Here is a 20,701-nt window from a genome sequence, read left to right on the forward strand (position 1 = left end):
TTATTTATAGGGAGCACACATGCAGGTTCAACATGACCACGTGAAATCATCCTGAACACAGAGAAACCATCCTAAACACACAGTGAAACCATCCTAAACACACAATGAATCCATCCTAAATACAGAGAAACCACCCTAAACACACAGTGAAACCATCCTAAACACAGTGAAATCATTCTAAACACAGTGAAATCAGCCTAAACACACAGTGAAATCATCCTAAACACACAGTGAATCCATCCTAAACACAGTGAAATCATCCTAAACACACAGTGAATCCATCCTAAACACAGTGAAACCATCCTAAACACACAGTGAAATCATCCTAAACACAGTGAAACCATTCTAAACACTCAGTGAAATCATCCTAAACACACAGTGAAATCATCCTAAACACAGTGAAATCATCCTAAACACACTGTGAAATCATCCTAAACACAGTGAAACCATTCTAAACACACAGTGAAATCATCCTAAACACACTGTGAAATCATCCTAAACACAGTGAAACCATTCTAAACACACAGTGAAATCATCCTAAACACACAGTGAAACCATCCTAAACACAGAGAAATCATCCTAAACACACAGTGAAGCCATCCTAAACACACAGTGAAATCATCCTAAACACACAGTGAAATCATCCTAAACACAGTGAAACCATTCTAAACACACAGTGAAATCATCCTAAACACACAGTGAAACCATTCTAATCACACAGTGAAATCATCCTAAACACACAGTGAATCCATCCTAAACACAGTGAAATCATCCTAAACACACTGTGAAATCATCCTAAACACAGTGAAACCATCCTAAACACACAGTGAAATCATCCTAAACACACAGTGAAACCATCCTAAACACACAGTGAAGCCATCCTAAACACAGTGAAACCATCCTAAACACACAGTGAAATCATCCTAAACACAGTGAAACCATTCTAAACACACAGTGAAATCATCCTAAACACACAGTGAAACCATTCTAATCACACAGTGAAATCATCCTAAACACACAAGTGAATCCATCCTAAACACAGTGAAATCATCCTAAACACACAGTGAAATCATCCTAAACACACAGTGAAACTGTTATGAGAATTGCCATCCAAGGACATGCTCACGAATTGCCAGACAGAGTGGCAATCGAGGGTGTGCTCTGCAACGGTGGGAAGCCTCATATCTACAAGGACAAGAAGAAGTTCTCACGCCAGTAGATGATGACACGATGTGTGAGAACTACACCCACAACGCCCATTATAAAACCTAACTGTATATGCTCACCAGATGAGCCTTTTACTCTGTAACCTCCATGATGTTGTTGCACTGTTGAACGCTCCTCTTACATGTAAGATTAAACTTTGTTATAACTTGCAAGCTGGCTCCAATCTCCTCTATCTAAAGCAGTCTTTTGACAGAAACCATCCTAAACACAGAGAAACCATCCTAAACACACAGTGAAGCGATCCTAAACACAGTGAAACCATCCTAAACACACAGTGAAATCATCCTAAACACAGTGAAACCATCCTAAACACAGTGAAATCATCCAATCTGCATAACAGTGGAAATGAATGGAGTGCTTCCTGATAATATTACCCAGAGGAAGCATATATAAGATAAAGAGTATTGGTCCAAGCACTGAACCTTGTGGAACTCCATGTCTAACCTTAGTGTGGACAGAGGATTCATTGTTAACGTGTACAAACTGAAATTGATCTTCCAAACTCAAACTCAACCTCAGACTCAGGAATCATGGAAACAGCTGTTGGGCTTAATGTGCATCTGGACTGTTTTTCTCCACTTGATCTTCCTGAACTGAATTCAATAATCTCCTCATCCAGACCGTCAGCTGGTCTCCTAGACCCCATTCCTACTGGACTACTTAAGGAAGTCCTGCCCTTAATTAACACGTCCTTACTGGATATGATCAATCAGTCTTTACTAACAGGCTACGTTCCTCAGTCCTTCAAAGCAGCAGTAATTAAACCTCTCCTGAAAAAGCCCACTCTGGATTCAGGTATGTATCAGACAACTATAGACCTATATCCAACCTTCCTTTTCTCTCCAAGATCCTGGAGAAAGCAGCAGCCAACCAGCTGTGTGACTTTCTAAACTCCTGATGGCATCAGACAGAGGACTTCTCTCTGTCCTGGTCTTGTTAGACCTGAGTGCTGCTTTTGAGACCGTTGACCATCACATCCTGTTACAGAGACTGGAACAGTTCACTGGCATAAAAAGAACCACATTAAGCTGCTTTAAGTCTTATTTATTAGATTGATTTCAGTTTGTACACATTAACAATGAGTCCTCTGTCCACACTGAGGTTAGACATGGAGTTCCACAAGGTTCAGTGCTTGGACTGATACTATTTACCTTATATATGGCATCACTGTGGCCTCCAGCTCCACTGGGAGGAATCTGGGAGTCTTATTTGATCAAGATATGTCCTTTAACTCCCACATTAAACAGATTTCTAGAACTGCCTTTTTCCATTTACGTTATGGTTATGGTTCTGTTCGAGGTTTCTCCCCGTTAAAGGGGAGTTCTTCCTCCACTGGGTCCTAATCTAATCTCTGAGCTGCTCTGTGGGGATTCTTGAATCCTTCCTGTTGAATTCCTGAATCTTTGGTCTCTGAATGAAAGAGTTTGTTCTGAGCTGCTCTTTATGGAAACAGTCTGAGAGAACGCTGCTGTGACCTGGAGCTGGAGAGAGAAACACTGATTGATTTATTGATTGATTGATTGACAGATCCCTCAGAAGGACTCACAGATTCAGGTACAGTTTATTCCCAAGAGCTGTCACTACACTAAACTGCAAAATGAAATAAAAATGTTTTCCCATGTGCAATTATTTCTGTCCATGTGCGATATGTTTGAATCACACAAAGCCCTCCTCTGTAGGTGTAGAATTTGTACATACACTACTCACAAAAAGATATTCAACTTTCAGGTGAAATATATGGAAAATGTAAAAAGTGAATGCTACAGTGATATTATATCATGAAAGTAGGACATTTAAGTATCAGCATGCAATGATAATTTTATTCATCTTAAACAATTTATTGAAAAAGCTAACAACAGTGGTAGGTATACCACAACAAAACATGAGGAGGACTTCCTGTTTGAAGCCTCCAGTGTTGAGGTGCTGCTGATCAGCTGTTAGGTGTCGTCTTGGTCTCATGATGTCAGAATGTGAACAGCAGGATGAGGAGGACTGTTTAAATACCAATTCTAACTGAAGCAGGAAATGTATTGGTGGATTCATGGATCAAACCTGTTGTGAATGTTGCTGTTAAGCTTCTTGTTAGAGAACAGCAGCTGGTGCAGAAAGTACTGAGACACTGAACAGTTGGACATGTGCATTCAAAGGTTTAGAGAAGGTCACATTAAGTTCACCTGGAAAGGTTAGAATGCATTTTAGGTTCATCCTGAAATTTCACCTGAAAGCTGAATATCCCTAACTTTTTGTGAGTAGTGTATATATTTACACATACTGTGTGTATTGTTATATTGCTTTTATTCTATTTTATTCTTATTTTATTCTTCTTACTATCTTTGCACCATTTGGAGTAGCGCTCCTAATGTCATTGTACACACGCAATGACAATAAAGGCTCTTGATTGATTGTCTAAAACGGGGAAAAAATCACTGGCGCCTATTTAAAGACGACGTCATTTTCCTGCGACCATTCCGGAAGTGTATCGCCGGAGCCAAAATGGCGCTGAGTAGGAGTGAAGTAGCTCAAGAAGCGGATGTCGGTTAACGAGAAAAAACGGGACCGTTAAACTCCGAAACCCCTGAAACAGCAGATCCGAGGTGAACGGCGGGTCGGCTGAGGACCCGAGCCGACGTCCGGGACGAAATTAAATGGTGTAAGTTTTAAGTTTGATCCTCCTTAAAGCGCTGCGAAAGACCACAGCTAGCGGCCAAGTTAGCATGCTAACATGTCGAGTCACGGGTGTTGGAGTCCTGGGACCCGCAGTCTGAAACCGGCCATGGACACCGCGCGGGGACCGCAACACGGACTCGAATGGGCGGGCATGTTGTTGAGCTTCACGCGGTGTTAATTCTGAGAGATTTGAATCATGAATTAGCCTGTTAGCGCCTCCTGTTGGTGTTGTAGTTCCCGTTAGCAAAACATGCTATCAGACAGAAGCTAAGAGCTGCTAAGCATGTCCAGTGTGTCTACAGTCTGCGCGGTTTAATGTAAAGTTAAGTGTCTTATGTTGTGGTACAACTGAACCTCAGGTGTGCCGCCAGTCACCTGAGTTACCATAACGTCACTGTTTGTCGGGGCATTCAAGTCAAATGAAGATGATCATCGTGCGCACGTTACGTTCATGGAGTGATCAGTGATCAGTTTCACTTTAAAGAGAAATGAGGAAACAGCGGAACCGTTTCAAAGATCGACCGGTAAAACAACATGACTCACCTGGTGACGTCACTGCCTTACTGGGATCACCTGAGTGACTGAGCATCATAAGCAACGTTGTGTGTGGGAGGAAATGTTCTGGTAGAAGAAGCAGAAACACTAAGAGTGTTTCCTGTCGCAAACTTGAGTCAAGTGACGAAACTGGACGATGAACCAGGATCCAGATAAAAACTGTCAGCTGAACCCCACTGGGAGCGTCTTGTACGCCGGCGCCAGAGCTGATGGCGTTCGCTCTTCTTCCCACTTCAAATCCCAGCAGAAGTGGCGTGATGTGTCTCAGAAGTGCCTTGACTCAGACTTTAGCTGCTGTCTGTAGCTGCAGCACAACAAAGCAGGAAGTACATCCAAGAAACACATTTAAAGCAGCAGAAGAAGAAATGCGGCCCGTTTGATCCCGTTAGAGACTCATTTAAAGCAGCAGCAGAAGAAGAAGAATCGCGGCCCGTTTCAGCCTGTTAGAGACGCATTTAAAGCAGCAGAAGAAGAAACGCGGCCCGTTTGATCCCGTTAGAGACGCATTTAAAGCAGCAGAAGAAGAAACGCGGATCCTGTTAGAAGCTCCAATGTCAGTTTTACGACCAAAACAGCTAAATGTGAGCAGGAACACTGATCAGCAGGAGAAACTCTCCTGGGGGGACATGGAGCTTTGAGGACTGAAACTTTTGGGGTCACAGTTCCAAACAAAGATGGCCGGCAGACATGCTTATTGTGTGTGTGTGTGTGTGTGTGTGTGTGTGTGTGTGTGTGTCTCAGGTGTCATGGCGGAGCGGCGTGTAGACTGTTTGTGGAAGAGACACGTCTCAGAGCAGCTGAAGCTCAGAGATCGAGTGCAGAGACAGGCCTTTGAGGAGATCATCCACCAGTGTGAGTCTCACTCTGTCTCACCCGGCTCCCTCTGGTATCAGGCGGTTGGAGGGACATCCCCTGTATGCACAGAGGGACAGACATGTCCCCGCAGTCTAACTCTGTCTGTGTTTCAGATAATCGTCTCCTGGAGAAGTCGGACTTGCAGGCGGTTCTGTCAGAGAGATACCAGGCTGACAAGTATGACGTCCAGAGAGGACATGAGGCCAGGTGTGTCCTCAGGCCAACAATATGGGACCTGTCCCCTGACGTGTCCCTGTCCCCCAGCATGTCCCTTGACTTCTTATGTGTCCCCTGATGTGTCCCTGTCCCCCAGCATGTCCCTTGACTTCTTATGTGTCCCTGTCCCCCAGCATGTCCCTTGACTTCTTATGTGTCCCCTGATGTGTCCCTGTCCCCCAGCATGTCCCTTGACTTCTCATGTGTCCCCTGACGTGTCCCTGTCCCCCAGCATGTCCCTTGACGTCTTCTGACGTGTCCCCTGACGTGTCCCTTGACGTCTTCTGACGTGTCCCGGTCTTCTGACGTGTCCCCTGACGTGTCTCTTGACGTCTATTGATGTGTCCCGGTCTTCTGATGTGTCCCATGACGTCTTCCGGTCTTCTGACGTGTCCCATGACGTCTTCTGACGTGTCCCTTGACGTCTTCTGACGTGTCCCCTGACGTGTCCCTTGACATCTTCTGACGTGTCCCATGACGTCTACTGACGTGTTCCGGTCTTCTGATGTGTCCCATGACGTCTTCCGGTCTTCTGACGTGTCCCCTGACGTCTTCTGACGTGTCCCCTGACGTCTTCTGACGTGTCCCCTGACGTCTTCTGACGTGTCCCTTGACATCTTCTGACGTGTCCCTTGACATCTTCTGACGTGTCCCTTGACGTCTTCTGACGTGTCCCATGACGTCTACTGACGTGTCCCGGTCTTCTGACGTGTCCCGGTCTTCTGACGTGTCCCGGTCTTCTGACGTGTCCCTTGACGTCTTCTGACGTGTCCTCTGACGTGTCCCTTGACGTCTTCTGACGTGTCCTCTGACGTGTCCCTTGACATCTTCTGACGTGTCCCTTGACATCTTCTGACGTGTCCCTTGACATCTTCTGACGTGTCCCATGATGTCTTCTGACGTGTCCCATGATGTCTTCTGACATGTCCCCTGACGTGTCCCATGACGTCTTCTGACGTGTCCCCTGACGTGTCCCATGATGTCTTCTGACTTGTCCCTTGATGTCTTCTGACGTGTCCCCTGACGTCTTCTGACGTCTTCTGACGTGTCCCTTGACGTCTTCTGACGTGTTCCCTGACGTCTTCTGACGTGTCCCATTATGTCTTCTGACGTGTCCCTTGACGTCTTCTGACGTGTCCCTTGACGTCTTCTGACGTGTCCCCTGACGTCTTCTGACGTGTCCCCTGACGTCTTCTGACGTGTCCCCAGACGTCTTCTGTCGTGTCCCCAGACGTCTTCTGTCGTGTCCCCTGACGTGTCCCTTGACGTGTCCCCTGACGTGTCCCTTGACGTCTTCTGACGTGTCCCTTGACGTCTTCTGACATGTCCCGGTCTTCTGATGTGTCCTCTGACGTGTCCCTTGGCGTCTTCTGACGTATCCCCTGACGTGTCCCTTGACATCTTCTGACGTGTCCCTTGACGTCTTCTGACGTGTCCCTTGGCGTCTTCTGACGTATCCCCTGACGTGTCCCTTGGCGTCTTCTGACGTATCCCCTGACGTGTCCCTTGACGTCTTCTGACGTGTCCCTTGACGTCTTCTGACGTGTCCCTTGGCGTCTTCTGACGTATCCCCTGACGTGTCCCTTGGTGTCTTCTGACGTATCCCCTGACGTGTCCCTTGACGTCTTCTGACGTATCCCCTGACGTGTCCCTTGACGTCTTCTGACGTATCCCCTGACGTGTCCCTTGACGTCTTCTGACGTATCCCCTGACGTGTCCCTTGACGTCTTCTGACGTATCCCCTGACGTGTCCCTTGACGTCTTCTGACGTATCCCCTGACGTGTCCCTTGACGTCTTCTGACGTGTCCCAGTCTTCTGACGTGTTCCTTGACGTCTTCTGATAAATCTCCTGACGTGTCCCGGTCTTCTGACGTGTCCCTTGACGTCTTCTGACGTATCCCCTGACGTGTCTCGGTCTTCTGACGTGTCCCTTGACGTCTTCTGACGTGTCCCGGTCTTCTGACGTGTCCCATGACGTGTCCCGGTCTTCTGATGTGTCCCGGTCTTCTGACGGTCGCCTGACGTGTCCCGGTCTTCTGACGTGTCCCCTGACGTGTCCTGGTCTTTTGTTGCAGCTTAGGAACAGACTCAAGTCGCAGTGATGTCCTGCAGCAGGAAATGGCTCAGATGAGAATTAAACACCAGGAGGAGCTGACGGAGCTGCACAAGAAACGAGGAGAGGTCTGTCACCTGCACCGTGCAGGAAGTGATGTCATCAACAGCACCTGTCCTGATAGAGCAGGGAGTCACATGTAGCGCGGGAACGGTCATTGTTGCCACATACAGTAGCATGTAGCACTAATGATATAATATAATATAAGGCAGTAATTGCATGTAAGCTACATAAAGTCCATCCATCCATTGTCTATACGTCTTATTCTTCAGGGTCACGGAGAGACTGGAGCCAATCCCAGCTGACTTAGGCTACCCTAGACTGGTCACCAGCCAATCACAGGGCTGACCCATAGACAGACATTAACTCTCACACTCACACCTATGGGCAATTTAGAGTCACCAGTTCACCTGCGTGTCTTTGGCAGGAGAGCAGGAGAGAGCCCACACACAACGGTTCACATGCCAGCTTCAACCTTGTTGCTGTGAGGCAACAGTGCTAACTACTGCATAATGTCATCCAACATTTATATGGGCTGGTAATGTTGGTAAGCTAGCTAAACTGTGGTAAAACCAAGCTAACTGAATCGTTAGCCCACTGGCAAATGTTAAGAACCATGTAGTATAGGTTGATGTGGCGATCAGGTGTAGACACCTGGATCACAGCCCAGGAGCTCATCTCTTCACGGAGTTCTTTGTTCAGAGTTAAAAAGCGATCGTTATTTTCAGAGGATCAGTTTGATCGTTCCAGGTCGCGGTGACATGTAGCATCAGTAGTTTTAGAGCTAAAGGCTAGCTTAAAGCTTAGCATGACGTGTGTGTGTGTGTTCTCTCTGCAGCTGGCTCAGAGTGTGATCGAGCTGAACAACCAGATTCAACAGAAAGACAAAGAGATCCAGAACAATGAGGCCAGGTAAACACACACACACACACACACACACACACACACCTGAACGTTCCCGCTTTGCAGTGTGTTTGTGGCAGTTTACCTGCAGCAGGTGATGGAGCTTCACCTCATGATGAAGGTGATGCTGTGTGTTTTCAGGATGTTGGAGTATCAGCAGCAGATCACAAACCTGGAGGGAGACTGTCGGGAGCTGAGGAGCTGCCTGCAGGTAGGAGACCACCAGAGACTGAATGAGACCACCAGAGACTGAATGAGACCACCTGAATGAGACTGAATGAGACCAGGACTTGAGGGCATCAGCTGTCTATTAGTGGGTTCACATAATGATGATGAAGGTCAGTGATGAACAGTAAAAGGTCTGATTTCCCACAATCCTCCCCTGCGGCGCCGTTGCTCCCAGCAGCCCCTGCTCTCTGCTCCCATCATGCTCTAGTGGTGGTGTGGTGGTCCCAGGAGCTGCTGACAGGCTGGATGTGACATCACAGCATGGGCGTGTACAAAGGTGCTACAGGCTCAGATGATTGACATCCCACAGAACCAATCCGAGCGGAGCGCCGGGCTGATGGGGAGGAGGGAGCTGATCTCAAGTTTTCAACCTGAGACCTTCACAGGAAGTAGGAAGTCAGTTCAGCAACGTCAGTGGTGCTGAAGGTTGGCGGTGTGCAGTGGACCAGTCAGGGGCCGGTCAGGGGTGGGGCGCGGTGTTCACTTCCTGTCTGCTGAGACAGAGGTCAGAGGGGATTTCCTCCTGATTTGTCTGTCTGGTAAACATTATGTTGATGTAGGAGGGATTTCCAGATTAGGGAGGTAGTAGTGATGAAGATGATGGGTGCCTGTTCCTCGTCATCAGGTTTATCAATCACCTTTGATAGGATAACTCCCATGATCCTCCTGTGTTCCCGATCCCCGGACTGTTGACTGTACCTTTTTGAGCTGGACTGGTGGGCTTGATTGTGTGCTGGACTGTGGTCTGGACTGTGTCCCTGCAGGACCTGGAGCGGGCGAACCAGACCCTGAAGGACGAGTACGACGCCCTGCAGATCACCTTCTGCGCTTTGGAGGAGAAGCTGAGGAAGACGACGGAGGACAACCAGGAGCTGGTGTCCCGCTGGATGGCGGAGAAGGCTCAGGAGGCCAACAAACTCAACGCCGAGAACGAGAAGGACAGCAGGTGAGGGCACACCTGGAGGAGGGCGGTCTCTGGTGGTCTGGGGGGGCTCCCGTCTGACCATCCGTTTGTGCTCTCTGTTTCAGACGCAGACAGGCCAAGCTGCAGAAGGAACTGGCCGACGCCGCCAAAGAGCCTCTCCCCGTGGACCCGTCAGTCCCCCTCAATGAGCAGTCAGCCTCGGTAACGTGTCACAGCTGGACGCCACGCTGACTCTGTTTCTGTCCCCAGGGACGACGACATCGAGGTTCTGGCTGAGGACGGAGGGAAGGGGGGCAGAGAGACCTCGCCGAACAGACCGCTCAGTAGGACCCCCAGGTGAGGCCGGAGCCTGGTTGGGTGGGGGTGGGGGTGGGGGTGGGGGGGGCACAGACTAGACCCCTGTTTTTTTGTTTTGTTTTTAGAGACCGAGAGTGAGACAGGCAGAGAGTGAGACAGGCAGAGAGTGAGAGGGAATGTGACTAATAAATTAGCAATATGGTAACACATGAGTGGCTAACGATCCGCAGCAGTGATTCATGAAGCGGAGAACCAGGACCAGGATCCACAGGAACCAGAGAACCCCAGGACCAGGATCCACAGGAACCTGAGAACCACAGCAGGAGAACTAGGACCAGGATCCACAGGAACCAGAGAACCCCAGGACCAGGATCCATAGGAACCAGAGAACCACAGCAGGAGAACCAGGACCAGGATCCACAGGAACTACAGAACCACAGCAGGAGAACCAGGACCAGGATCCACAGGAAAGCACAGAAAGGCTCCGGGGAAGATACCAAGTTACCAAGTAACAGGGACTAAAGAGACATGAAGCATCAGGATGGAGCGGAAGAGGAGGAGAGAGGAGCCCAGTGCATCATGGGAGTCCCCCGGCAGTCTGAGCCTATAGCAGCATAACTAGGGGCTGGTCCAAGACCTGATCCAGCCCTGAACTATAGGCTTCATCACTAAGGAAGGTTTTTAGTCCACTCTTAAATGTAGAGAGGGTGTCTGCCCCCCTGAACCCAGACTGGAAGGAGGTTCCACAGGAGAGGAGCCTGATAGCTGAAAGCTCTGGCTCCATCACTACTTTAGAGGACTTTAGGAACCACCAGTAGACCTGCAGTCTGGGAGCACAGTGCTCTAGTGGGGTAGTACGGTACTATGAGCTCTTTAAGAGATGATGGATCAGTCTACACGTCAGATGTCTCACCGTCACACCTGTTCTTTGACGGTAAATTAAAGTGGACGGCAAACCTGGATTGTCTAATCCAGGTTGACGGAGTCAGAGTGGCACAGATCTTCCCGATAGGTTGAAAGATGATGGTGATGATGAAGATAACAGGCTTGTTTCCGTCTGTGACCTTGTGTGTCTCTGTGTTTTGTGCAGTAAGAAAACCCCACAGCCTCCTCCTGGTGGTCTGCTGGACTCCATCTCCAACATCTTTGGGTATGTAGCCGCCGGACCGCCTGTCCCCGTCTGGGGGGGGGTGGGGTGATTGTCCTAGTTTCAGGGTCGTCTATCCTGTGATTGGCTGTCAGAGGGTGAACAGTGCTGTCATTGCCATCACCTGTAGGACATGTTGTGTGGTGATGGTCAGTATTGATTAAGAATAAGACCGACTTTATTTATCCCAGAGGAAATTGTTGTGCCAGAGTGCGGTACAGAGGTCGTCACAACAATACAAAATATTAAAATACAAAATTGAACAGAAACTTAGACACAATGAAATACAATTAAATTAAATAGTCTGTCCCTTTTTAAAACAAGAAGTACAGATTGTAAGTACAAATTTGTGAGAAGTGTCACAGTGTGTGAGGTGAAGTGTGCAAAGTAAGTGAAACTATACAGAATAGACTTTAACAATTAAATATGATATGATATATGCAAAGTGCAAACTGCAAAACGGGAGACAAAGTGAAAGGGAATGACCTTTACGGTTGTTGCACATGATTCTGCTGAATGAGTCCGTTACGTGTCCCTCCTGCTGGTGGAGGAGGCCTTATACAGTCTAATAGCCACAGGTACGAAAGACCTCCTGTGGCGTTCTGTGGTGCACCTTGGTGGTCTGAGTCAACGACTGAAGGTGCTCTGACAGGCTATCAGTGTGGCGTGCAGGGGGTGGGAGGTGTTGAGGAGGTGTCAGTGTTCTCAGTGGTTGGTGCAGCTGATTGGTTAGGGGTGATGGGGAGCTCGGCCAGTCACATCCTGAATATGGATCCTGTCGCTATGGAACCAGAGTCGTACCTCCTGTGCTGCTACTAGACTGACTGCTCCTCTTCCTCAGCAGGCGTCGAACAGCAAACTCCTTCAGCTCTTCGTCAGAGAACCCGGAGGCCCCCTCAGGCGTGTGTGCAGAGGTCCGGGTCCCGTCCACAGCTCTGCATGTGTTTGTGAGTATTGTCTTCTCACCCAGTGGCCGCCATGACGGTTTGACCGGCACCAGTTTAAGACGGTGTTTTCTATAGATCAGAGATGATCTTCATCACCTGGACTGAAGGACCCGACTTGAGCTCCTCAGACTGGGAGGAGACTCTGACTCTGACTCTGTGACTTGGCGGCTCTCCTGATTGGTCAGTGATGAATAGTAAAAGGTCTGATTTCCCACAATCCTCTCCTGCGGCACCATTGCTCCCAGCAGCCCCTGCTCTCTGCTCCCATCATGCACTAGTGGTGCGGTGGTGGTCCCAGGAGCTGCTGACAGACAGGATGTGACATCACAGCATGGGCGTGTACAGAGGTCCTACAGGCTCAGATGATTGACATCCCACAGAACCAATCAAAGCGGAGCGTCGGGCTGAGGGGGAGGAGGGAGCTGATCTCAAGTTTTCAACCTGAGACCAAAAGGAAGACATTCACTGGGACGTTGTGGTCGGCTCAGAGTTGACTGTGTGTGTGTGTGTGTTCGTTCAGGAGGCTCATGATGGCGAGGTGAATGCAGTTAGGTTCAGCCCCGGCTCCCGTCTCCTAGCAACAGGAGGCATGGACCGCAGGGTGAAGCTGTGGGAGGTCGTCGCTGGTGAGTTCAGGAACCTGATGTCTGACTGGTACACCACACACCTGGATCCTGACATCCAGGTGGGATCGCAGGAACCCGTCCCCCCTCATGATGCCCTGTCTGCATGTCTGTCTTCAGGTCGCTGTGAGCCTAAAGGAGCTCTGACGGGCAGCAACGCCGGGATCACCAGCATCGACTTCGACAGCGCCGTGAGTTTGACTCTTTAAGCTGGTTCTCTGTCCGCCACAGGCTCCTCCTACCCACTGATGATTTCACGTGCTTTCAGGGCTCCTACCTGCTGGCTGCTTCTAATGACTTTGCCAGTCGGATCTGGACCGTTGATGACTACAGACTGCGGGTGAGTCTTTACAGCTCTCATCTCACACTGCATCATGGTCGGGCGCTGTTACCTGTCCAGGTAGATTTTAAACAGGCAGCAGGTAACAAGCAGGCGTTGCGGTGAGTTAACGAGTCTTCTGGTCAGTGATGTGATGTAAAAGGTCTGAAGCTCAGCCGCCCCGCCCGTCGGCCATCTTGGCTCCCAGCAGCCCCTGCTCTCTGCTCCCATCATGCACTAGTGGTGCGGTGGTGGTCTCAGGAGCTGCTGACAGACAGGATGTGACATCACAGCATGGGCGTGTACAGAGGTCCTACAGGCTCAGATGATTGACATCCCACAGAACCGATCAGAGCGGAGCGTCGGGCTGAGGGGGCGGGGCCTGAGAGCTGATCTCACCCCTCTACTGAGACCTCAAAGAAACAAACTGAGCTCATCCACGGACAGGTGATCTCACCTCACCTGTGTTTGGATCAGTGGAACAAACTTCATGAGTCTGAAGTTCTGTGACGAATCCGAGTGGACGCAGAGTTTGTATTTGTAATAACTAATATTTATTATTAGATAATCCATGTAATTCCAATCATGCACACGCCTCCGCTGCCACATGTAGCAGGCGTTCTAACTTCGCCATATTGTTTTTATTATCGCCCAATTTTTCACCTTTATTGCGGAAACACGTGTGACTTTTGAGGATTAAAGCGGACGTTCAGTCGATCACTGTCCGCAACGCCTTCAGCCCCCCTGGTGATCACCCCGGGAGGGGAGGGGGGTGAGCGGGATCAGAGCTAAGCTAACCTCTTTTGATGGGTCACTTTCTTCACCTTGTTGCTGAAGCGTGTCCTGCTGCACTGAATACCAGGGCCAGTGTTTCTACTGTGACCTGGTGTTTAACTGTAAGGACTTAATCAGTTGAGACCGTCTGGAGCCTCCAGGACACGGCGTTTCCTCATCACCTCCCTGGTTTGTGATCCAGATACGAACTGCTAGACTTTTCTCGGTGGTCACAGGATCTAAACGGTGAAATGAACCTGGACGCTGTTCACATTAAACTTGTTTCATTCCTCTTTGAATGATCTTAAATGCTCAGAGGCACCACTGGTTACCACATGGTTACCTGTTGGCCCTTATTGACGGTCACAGAGGAGACCTTTGGCAGAGTTACACTGTGTGTGTGTGTGTGTGTGTGTCTCCTCAGCACACCTTGACGGGTCACAGTGGGAAGGTGCTGTCTGCTCGCTTCCTATTGGACAACGCTCGGATTGTCTCTGGGAGCTACGACCGGACTCTCAAACTGTGGGACCTCCGCAGCAAAGTCTGTACGTGATTGGATGGACTGTTCTCTATAGTACAGCTTGTTAGCAGGTCATGATGTCACCTGTCGTGTGTGTGTGTGTCCTGTGCAGGTATGAAGACGGTGTTTGCGGGCTCCAGCTGTAACGACATTGTGTGCACAGAGCAGTGTGTCATGAGTGGACACTTTGATAAGAAGGTTCGCTTCTGGGACATCAGGTAGGAGACGGCGTCCGACAGGAGAGACGATGTCCAGGGTGCCTGCTTCACAAATGACTGTGTGTGTGTGTGTGTGTGTGTGTCAGGGCGGAGAGCATCGTGCGGGAGTTGGAGCTGTTGGGCAGAGTGACGTCTCTGGACCTGAACCACGACCGCAGCGAGCTGCTCACCTGCTCCAGAGACGACCTGGTCAAGATCATCGACCTGCGTACCAACGCTGTCAGACAGACCTTCAGGTGAGTCCTCACTCAGGTCCTCACCTGTCCACTGGTGAGTCCCCTTTGACTTTCACAGTAAACATGCTGCTGCTGCTCCTGTTTCAGATCTAACTGTGTGTGTGTGTGTGTGTGTGTGTGTGTGTGTGTGTGTGTGTGTGTGTGTGTGTGTGTGCGCGCTCAGTGCTCAGGGCTTCAAGTGTGGAGCCGACTGGACCAGAGTGACCTTCAGGTGAGTGTAGCAGATGTTTGAAGTCCGTCTGAGCAGATGTGTTCTCTCATTTCTGATGTTGGTGAGCTGCTGTCAGTCACACTGCCCTCTGCGGTGTCCGGAGGGATTTTGGGGTGAGTCACTTCCTGCTCAGACGTTTCACATTAAAAGCCCTCCATGAAGTGCTGTGATGAACAGAGCAGCGTGTTGTAAAGTGTAAAGATCTTAAGGTTAAGAGGAGGAGGAGGGTCTGACAGTCAGCTGGTGTGTGTTCAGGAGGTGTCAGTAGCTTTTCTCCAGAGGAGTGTGAGCTGTCAGGAGTCCACAGGAGAAGCTGAGTGCAGTGTTTAGTGCAGGTGAGGAAACATTTTAAAGTGACAGCGTGTGAACACATCGTCTATATTTTAGTGGTGTTTATGGTAAAGTTAAATAAACTGACATTTAACAGTCTGAAGCCCTAAATTTAACTTGCTGAGACGCTCTGTGAAACGTCTGCTGCACCAAGTGTTGAGTGTCATTGACGGCGCTTGAAAAACCAACAAAGAAGAATTGAGGATGATGAGTGTTGAGTAGTGTTCAGCAGGCTGGACTTGCATTAGTGTCTTCACTGGTCATAATAAAAAAAGCTTGTAGGCATCCCTCCGCTGGCCCCCAGTGGGCCAAAGGAGAGGTTTTCAGATCCTCTTACTCACAAATCAATAAATGGACTTCCTTATACGGTCTGAGGCGTCCTGACCCCTCAGGTCACCTGGTGCAGGTCAATCACAACCAAGCAAGGTGAAGCAGCTCCTCACCTGTGGAACAAGCTTCCTGAAATCTTTTCTTCTGCTTTATTATCTTAGATGTTATTTGTGCCATGTTCTGTTACTCTGAACGCTGCCTTGAGGCGAGGGTCACATGACGTAAACATTACTGTGAGGAGGAAGAGTTTGGTTCAGCAGCTCATCACAGCAGACAGAGTGCTCACTAAATACTGTGTTTTCTGACTGGAGTCTGGTAAAGACCCGATGATGATGATGATGATGATGATGATGATGATGATGGTGTGGTGGGTTCAGTCCTGACGGCAGCTACGTGGTTGGAGGATCAGCTGACGGCGCTCTGTACGTGTGGAACGTCCTGACGGGGAAAGTGGACCGGACTCTGGACCGAAACCACAAGTAAGACCGACTAACCTGAACCGACACAGAAACCTTCATCAGCGACAGGAAGTCACTGAGTGTCAGTACTAGCTCTGTGACTGTAATCAGATTACTCAGTTGAGCTCTGATCAGTCACTTCCTGCAGCTCTGCTTTCACAGTGAAAGCCCTCTGGAATCACAGCAGGGCTTTTATTGTGAAGGCTCCACAGGTCACAGATGGTGCTGCAACTTTCCACACGCAGTGACCTCATCAGTGGAGCTCAGCTATCTGGTCATGTCCATGACAAGTCACATGACCTGTCACCTGACCTTTAGTCAAGTGACAGAAGGTCATGTGACTGAGCATGTCTCAGCTTTCTTTTGGTTCAGACTGAGCGCACTCACAGCAGTCAGAACGGTGCTTCATCACTGTAGCATGATGATGATGATGATGATGTCTTTGCAGCTCTGCCATCAACTCTGTGTCGTGGTCGCCGTCAGGAGCGTACGTTGCCAGCGTGGAGAAAGGCAGTAGGGCCATCCTGTGGTCTGACATGTGATTGGCTAAACAGCCCCATGATGCACTGCTGGGGGGCGGAGAGGGACGTGACAGACCGATGTGGACCGATGTGGACTCTGGTCCTTCAGCTCGTTGTGGACGTGTCGATCATAAACTGCTTCAGTCTCTTGTTTACGTTTGTGTCTCAGAAACTTTAATGTTCCAGAAAAACGCCGGCCGCTGCTCAAAGTCCAATAAAGTGTGTTAACAGTCCGAGTGCTGAGACACTTCACACACACACACACACACACACACACCCCTGTCTGTGTCTCTGCGGGGGGGAGGAGGAGAGGAGAGTGAGACTGATGGGGGGGGGGGGGGTCCCAGCCACAGTTTGGAGCTCAGGAAACAAAGATCACCAGATAACCGGCAGTCGGCCATCTTGGATTCCACAATGTTTGATATGTTTGAGCCCCCCCCCCCACTACTGTGGACGTCTGCGGCGTTTGGAGATCATGAACCTTTCTTGAGTCTCAGCAGTGGTGAAACTAAACGTTATACGTGTCTTTGGCGTGTGTGGTAAGTCCTCCTAGAAATTTTCAGTCTCTACGCCCCCCCCCCCCCGGAAGCTTTAGTGACATCTGTAGAAGCGGGTCAGCGTATGAATCGTCCTGTCCAACAGGAAGTCGGCCATTTCAAATTGTAATATTCAGAGCTGTCCTGGAGGCGTGTGAGGACACAGGAAGTGATGTTCAGTGGCCACATCAACCTCCAGCAGCAACACGGCAGCCGGGGGGGGGGGGGGGCAGCTTTAATCATTATCATCATTGTTATTGTCAATAAACAACTTCAACGTGTGTGTGTGTGTGTGTCGTTGGATCTTCTTCAGATAACGTCAGAGTTTATGACATGATGGTGTTTTAGTCTGCGGAGCTTTAACATGTTAATGATCTGAAAACAGTTATTGTTCTATTATATTATACTGGAGCAAAGGTTAAACACTGAGCTGACCTCCGACCAGCAGGGGGCGATAACATAATAACTAATAGAACAACCACATAAATAATAACTCATCAGAATAATATTGTAACGGCCTGAGGAGAGAAATAAACCTTCAGAGTGTGTGTGTGTGTGTGTCAGCGTGTTGTTAGTGTGTGTGTGTGTGTGTGTCAGCGTGTTGTTAGTGTGTGTGTGTGTGTGTCAGCGTGTTGTTAGTGTGTGTGTGTGTGTGTCAGCGTGTTGTTGGTGTGTGTGTGTGTGTGTCAGCGTGTTGTTAGTGTGTGTGTGTGTGTGTCAGCGTGTTGTTGGTGTGTGTGTGTGTGTCAGCGTGTTGTTAGTGTGTGTGTGTGTGTGTGTCAGCGTGTTGTTGGTGTGTGTGTGTGTGTGTGTCAGCGTGTTGTTAGTGTGTGTGTGTGTGTGTGTGTCAGCGTGTTGTTAGTGTGTGTGTGTGTGTGTGTGTGTGTGTGTGTCAGCGTGTTGTTAGTGTGTGTGTGTGTGTGTGTGTCAGCGTGTTGTTGGTGTGTGTGTGTGTGTGTCAGCGTGTTGTTGGTGTGTGTGTGTGTGTGTGTGTCAGCGTGTTAGTGTGTGTGTGTGTGTGTGTCAGCGTGTTGTTAGTGTGTGTGTGTGTGTGTCAGCGTGTTGTTAGTGTGTGTGTGTGTGTGTGTGTCAGCGTGTTGTTGGTGTGTGTGTGTGTGTGTGTGTGTCAGCGTGTTGTTGGTGTGTGTGTGTGTGTGTGTCAGCGTGTTAGTGTGTGTGTGTGTGTGTGTCAGCGTGTTGTTAGTGTGTGTGTGTGTGTGTCAGCGTGTTGTTAGTGTGTGTGTGTGCTGATCCAGCAGACAGACTGCTGACTCTGGATGTTTTCAGCTCAGCTGCTCATCACGTTATGTCACACTGGTCATGTGTGTGTGTTGTGTGTGTTATGGAGCCGTGATGAAGATCTGTTTCCTCTCCCTCACTATCACACTATAGGGGGAGGGGGCAAGTTTCACTGTCAACATGTGTTCACCATGTTTTAACCATGATTTAACATGTTTTAACCTTGATTTAACCTTGATTTAATATGTTTTAACCTTGATTTAACCTTGATTTAATATGTTTTAACCTTGATTTAACCATGATTCACCGTTTTAACCACGATTTAACCATGTTTTAACCATGATTTAACCTTGATTTAACCATGTCTCTCTCTCAGCAGGTTAACCACAGACACCTCAAATTTGAGCCAAACATTCTCAAGACGTGGTTGATGCAAAGTTATGAAGGACTTGAGGTTTCGCCAAACACTGTTGCTGTGGCGATGCCTCCTTCGCCATGAAAAACGAATTTAATTTCCACGCTTACACATGCGTGCACACTCTCCAAATTTGGCATACACGTCAGGAGGCCTAAAATGAATGATCATATTGGGTTAACAGGTTTAGGTGGGGCAAAATGGCTCTATGGCGCCCCCTACAAAACTTTGATGAACTAGCCCCCGGGCTACGTTTTACCTACATCTACCAAATTCGGCACACTTATGCAGGACGATGGGTCCTACAAAAAAGCCTCTTGGAGCGTTGACCTAAACCCAACAGGAAGTCGGCCATTTTGAATTAAGTGTCAAAATTTCAGCCATTTATAGGGGTCGTACATGAGCGAACTAGTCCGAGGGGTTTGAAGGTTTACCATGAATTAACCATGTTTTAACCATGATTTAACCCTAACCTAACAGTTAAGAGTCTTCCCACATAACTCTATTTTATCAGACCATTACCTGATAACATTTGATTTCTTGCTACTGGACTCTGCTCTATATGACAGGGAGGTCCTCACTAGATCCTTATCTGATAGTGCTGTTGCCAAATTTAAGGAGGTGATTCCTTCAGTATTTCAGCCAGTGTGTCCCTGTGCTGTGGATGAACCCCATGTTAATCTGAGCCCCTCCCAAATTGATTATCCAAAGTCGACAGTGCTGCAGGTTCACTGACACTAGACTCTATTGCCCCTCTAAAAAAGAAGAGAATTAAAGAAAAGAGACAAGCTCCCTGGTATAACTCCCAGACACGTGAGCTTAAGCAACACTCACGAAGGCTAGAAAGGACATGGCGGGCCACCAAAGTGGAAGAATCCCGTTTAATCTGGCAAGATAGTCTTAAAACCTATAGAAAGGCCCTCTGTAATGCCAGAGCCGCCTACTACTCCTCATTAATAGAAGAAAATAAAAGCAACCCTAGATTCCTTTTTGGCACAATAGCTAGGCTGACAGGAGCCAGAACTCTATTGATCCTTGTGTTCCTTTAGAGCTCAGCAGTAACGACTTCATGAGCTTCTTTAATGATAAAATTCTAACTATTAGGGACAAAATTCAGCACCTCCTGCCCTTAACAGGGTCTGGTCCAACCTCAAACCTAGGAACCACAGAAACAGCTGTTAGACCTGATGTGTACTTGGACTGTTTTTCTCCAATTGATCTTTCTGAACTGGCCTCAATAATCTCCTCATCCAGACCGTCAGCTGGTCTCCTAGACTCCATTCCTACTGGACTACTTAAGGAAGTCCTGCCCTTAATTAACGCGTCCTTACTGGATATGATCAATCAGTCTTTACTAACAGGCTACGTACCTCAGTCCTTTAAAGTAGCAGTAATTAAACCTCTCCTGAAAAAGCCTACTCTTGATTCAGGTGTATCAGCCAACTATAGACCTTCATCCAACCTTCTCTTTATCTCAGAGATCCTGGAGAAAGCAGCAGCCAACCAGCTGTGTGACTTTCTAAACTCTAATAGTCTATTAGAGGACCTTCAGTCAGGTTTTAGAGCGAATCATAGCACAGAGACACTGGTGAAGGTTACAGACCTCCTCCTTATGGCATCAGACAGAGGACTTCTCTCTGTCCTGGTCTGGTTAGACCTGAGTGCTGCTTTCGACACCATCGACCATCACATCCTGTTACAGAGACTGGAACAGTTCACTGGTATAAAAGGAACTGCATTAAGCTGGTTTAAGTCCTAAACTGAAGTTATTCTGCTCGGCCCCAGACACCTCAGAGACACCTTTTCTACCAACATAACTGCTCTGGACGGCATTAATCTGGCCTCCAGCTCCACTGTGAGGAATCTGGGAGTCTTATTTGATCAGGATTT

At 48.6% G+C, this 20,701-nt stretch overlaps 1 protein-coding gene and 3 non-coding genes across 4 annotated transcripts; all 4 read left to right on the forward strand.

Annotated features, from left to right (window-relative positions):
* The first annotated feature begins 3,700 nt into the window (after window positions 1-3,700).
* atg16l1 (ATG16 autophagy related 16-like 1 (S. cerevisiae)) lies at window positions 3,701-17,438 on the forward strand. Its single transcript, XM_070828780.1, has 20 exons — window positions 3,701-3,875; window positions 5,191-5,301; window positions 5,418-5,511; window positions 7,597-7,702; window positions 8,473-8,546; window positions 8,679-8,748; window positions 9,530-9,711; window positions 9,795-9,860; window positions 9,940-10,026; window positions 11,078-11,137; window positions 11,979-12,081; window positions 12,602-12,707; window positions 12,825-12,895; window positions 12,973-13,044; window positions 14,222-14,342; window positions 14,430-14,535; window positions 14,622-14,771; window positions 14,935-14,982; window positions 16,020-16,121; window positions 16,549-17,438. The coding sequence occupies exons 2-20, from the start codon at window positions 5,196-5,198 to the stop codon at window positions 16,640-16,642; spliced, it is 1,818 nt and encodes a 605-aa protein (XP_070684881.1). The 5' UTR covers window positions 3,701-3,875; window positions 5,191-5,195; the 3' UTR covers window positions 16,643-17,438.
* Window positions 8,875-9,144, forward strand: LOC139200711 (small Cajal body-specific RNA 6). Its single transcript, XR_011584257.1, has one exon. It is a non-coding gene; the product is annotated as a small Cajal body-specific RNA 6 (non-coding RNA).
* On the forward strand, window positions 12,261-12,530 carry LOC139200710 (small Cajal body-specific RNA 6). The gene has a single exon (XR_011584256.1). It is a non-coding gene; the product is annotated as a small Cajal body-specific RNA 6 (non-coding RNA).
* On the forward strand, window positions 13,165-13,437 carry LOC139200712 (small Cajal body-specific RNA 6). Its single transcript, XR_011584258.1, has one exon. It is a non-coding gene; the product is annotated as a small Cajal body-specific RNA 6 (non-coding RNA).
* Window positions 17,439-20,701: the final 3,263 nt, after the last annotated feature.

This window comes from Pempheris klunzingeri, chromosome 4, assembly GCF_042242105.1.
Source record: "Pempheris klunzingeri isolate RE-2024b chromosome 4, fPemKlu1.hap1, whole genome shotgun sequence".
Lineage (NCBI taxonomy): Eukaryota > Metazoa > Chordata > Actinopteri > Acropomatiformes > Pempheridae > Pempheris > Pempheris klunzingeri.

What these genes read in the sequence shown, in the direction of transcription:
- atg16l1 (XM_070828780.1), top strand. Translation starts at nt 5,196, where the DNA reads ATGGCGGAGCGGCGTGTAGACTGTTTGTGGAAGAGACACGTCTCAGAG. An exon ending in GAGCCTCTCCCCGTGGACCC is followed by an intron (nt 9,861 to 9,939) that starts GTCAGTCCCCCT and finishes TTCTGTCCCCAG; the next exon opens with GGACGACGACATCGAGGTTC. An exon ending in GCTGTCAGACAGACCTTCAG is followed by an intron (nt 14,772 to 14,934) that starts GTGAGTCCTCAC and finishes GTGCGCGCTCAG; the next exon opens with TGCTCAGGGCTTCAAGTGTG.